The sequence below is a fragment of the Poecilia reticulata genome, unplaced genomic scaffold (assembly GCF_000633615.1).
Source record: "Poecilia reticulata strain Guanapo unplaced genomic scaffold, Guppy_female_1.0+MT scaffold_240, whole genome shotgun sequence".
Lineage (NCBI taxonomy): Eukaryota > Metazoa > Chordata > Actinopteri > Cyprinodontiformes > Poeciliidae > Poecilia > Poecilia reticulata.
Genome location: NW_007615030.1, coordinates 143,642 through 146,172, shown reverse-complemented (window position 1 = coordinate 146,172; position 2,531 = coordinate 143,642). Strand labels below are relative to the sequence as shown.

Below are 2,531 nucleotides of genomic sequence, written 5' to 3'. Positions count from 1 at the left end.
GAGGGAGGGAGGGAGGGAGGAGCAAAGATCCGTCAAACTTCCCATATTAATTCTATTTACCTTGCAGAAAACAGTGGCAGTAATAACCCCGATTACGGAAAGGACAAGAGTTGTGACAAGTTTGGCCCCCCATAGAATCAGAATCAGTTTCTGTACAATATGAATAACCATGTCAATATGTCACTTTAGAGAGAATTATACTAGATTGAAGCATATTCTTMATGTCATCCATTATTTTATACCTAACATACGAGTACTGTCCTGCAGTTTTTCAATACTTTATAACTGGTGCTATTCAGAAAGAGAAACTTCTGTAAGTTCTGTTCTTTTTGSAAATAGTTTGATCCAAAAACCTCCCATCTCATCTCACCTGTTCAATCTGCTCCAGTCTTCAACTGGTTTCCTTCCAGGATTGTTCTGGATTTAGCTCCATTCATCCTCCCATCATCCCTGACCTGCTTCCTGCTGAAGAAACGCATTCCTGCATGATGCTGCCACCACCATGTTGCACAGTGGACAGGATGTTCAGGGTGAAGAGCAATGGAGGTCAGCTCTCCTCCAACATGACCCCTGACCCTGTGATCAGTTTTAACCTATAGCCACACTGATGAGGCGTAACATTATGACCACCAATAAAATATCTGATTCAAGTTTACGGATTATGCTTTTATTTAGAAAGTCATTAAATCACTATGGTGAATGGTGGAGAAAACTTTGGGATGGAAACAAACAGAAAGCATCCCATCAGTGCAAAGAACAGATTTCCCACCAAGCAGCTCAGAAGACAGAACACTTGATGTGTTTGAATGTGAGGTGCTGTGCTTCAGGTCCGGTCCAGTCCAGACTGGTCCATTGTGCTTCATTGTGCATCGTCTGGACTGTTACAGCAGGGTTTGACCACCACAGTATTGCAGATCTGGTAGCAAGTCTGGATCTGCCTCTCCTCGCCCTCTGTCCGGTACGCCATGAGACACAGGTCGAGCCATGGCCGCTCACCTGTAATACATGTGAGGCATCATCAAGGTCACCTGGACCCTGGACTGGACAGGAAGTGATGAGGCGACTGAAGGTGCTGAGGCAGAGAGAAAGACTGTGGGATACATTCCATCCACTGATTCCTCTCAGTCCACAGCAGAGCTGGGTTGTTGGTCCTATTACATACCTATGCTGCCCTCTGCTGGACAGAGTGTATCCATGGTCTGATGAATGCTGTTTTGAGCTTCCTGATTGGCTGAGACATCTGTTGCTGCCACACTGAAAAAAAGCTCCTGAAGACAGAAGCAACACAGTTTAGTTAGTTCCTCCATCCAGTAGGAGGCCAGAAACTCTGAGCTGTCAGCTGATCAGGGAGCAGACAGGAAACTGCTGCTTTCAAAAACCACTGCTCTGGCTGAAGGGGCCGAGTTTCTACAGTTTCAAAGATCAAACAATCTTTCATCATTTTTCAGTCAATTTTTTCAGCCAGTTTTCAAATGAAAAACACTAAATAATACGAAGTAAACAGAATCAGATAAGAACTAGAATAAAGAACACTGTAAATAAGTTCCTGGTCTAATGACTGTAAAGCCACCAGCATATTGTTAGGAATAAATAATTCTGTGTTTCCCTCCATCTCTTGTATCTGCTCACATGCACACTGCTGCATGCTTACATAGCCAGAGCATACGAGGCCGGCAACAGTCACACATAACCAAAAACTGATTAAGGCGGCCGACATCCCTTAAACAGGGTAGTGATGGAGTTTTGGTCAGCTCCTGAAACTGGTAAGCGGACCTGGGTGGTGCACAAAGTGGAAAATGGGTGAACTACAAGAATATGTTCATCAAAAATATTAAAGTATAAATGAATGATATCCATCTTTGTGCCCTGCTCTCCTGAGTTGAAAAGAAGATATGTCCTTCACTGTGCTGATTCAACATCCCTACTGACTGCTTCTCTGCTGTCTGGAAACGTTAGCTCAGAATTCAAGTGTTGTGCATCATTCTTCTAGTCCTGCCATCATCAGGTTACGGAACAATGGTTCCTATGCTCTTGATTCCAAGATTGAGCTGACCGGTTTCCAGTCATTTGGTGCAAGTGTTGGACCAGGGACCAAAACTTGGTCCCTGGTCCAACACCAAAATCACCACTTGACTGATTTAGGGCTGACCCCAAATCAGTCAAGTTAACCCCTCCAGGTCGAAGGTCACCTGACCTGGAGGGGTGAAGTTGAAGACCCCTGAGCTGGAGGCTCAGGAAACCTTTGCATGTCGAGTTAATTAGCTGATTCCAACATTTCATAAAATTTGGGCTGTTTTCTGAAAGCCAAAATCATCACATTGACAAGAAATAAAGGCTTGAAATATTTCACTCTATGTCGAATTAATCTGTATTTATGACTTTCCTTTCCTGAGTCAGTCTCCTGTATTAAATGTTATTAAATGTGTACTACTATTTTGTCCTGTTCTGCAGGGGCAAGACTTTTTCTAAATGTGAAAATATAAACACACACGCACACACACACACACGCACACACACACACACACACACAC

The 2,531-nt window shown here is 43.7% G+C and overlaps 1 protein-coding gene across 1 annotated transcript in view; it reads right to left on the bottom strand.

Moving 5' to 3' along the window:
• Nucleotides 1–651: 651 nt before the first annotated feature.
• The window catches only part of pot1 (protection of telomeres 1 homolog), a 58,007-nt gene continuing 56,127 nt past the window's right edge, over nt 652–2,531 (bottom strand). The window contains exons 18-19 of the mRNA XM_008402580.2: nt 1,163–1,339; nt 652–996 (exon numbers count right to left, since the gene is read on the bottom strand). Of these exons, the coding sequence (XP_008400802.1) occupies nt 860–996; nt 1,163–1,339 (314 nt within the window). The 3' untranslated portion in view covers nt 652–859. The remainder of the gene's footprint in view (nt 997–1,162; nt 1,340–2,531) is intronic.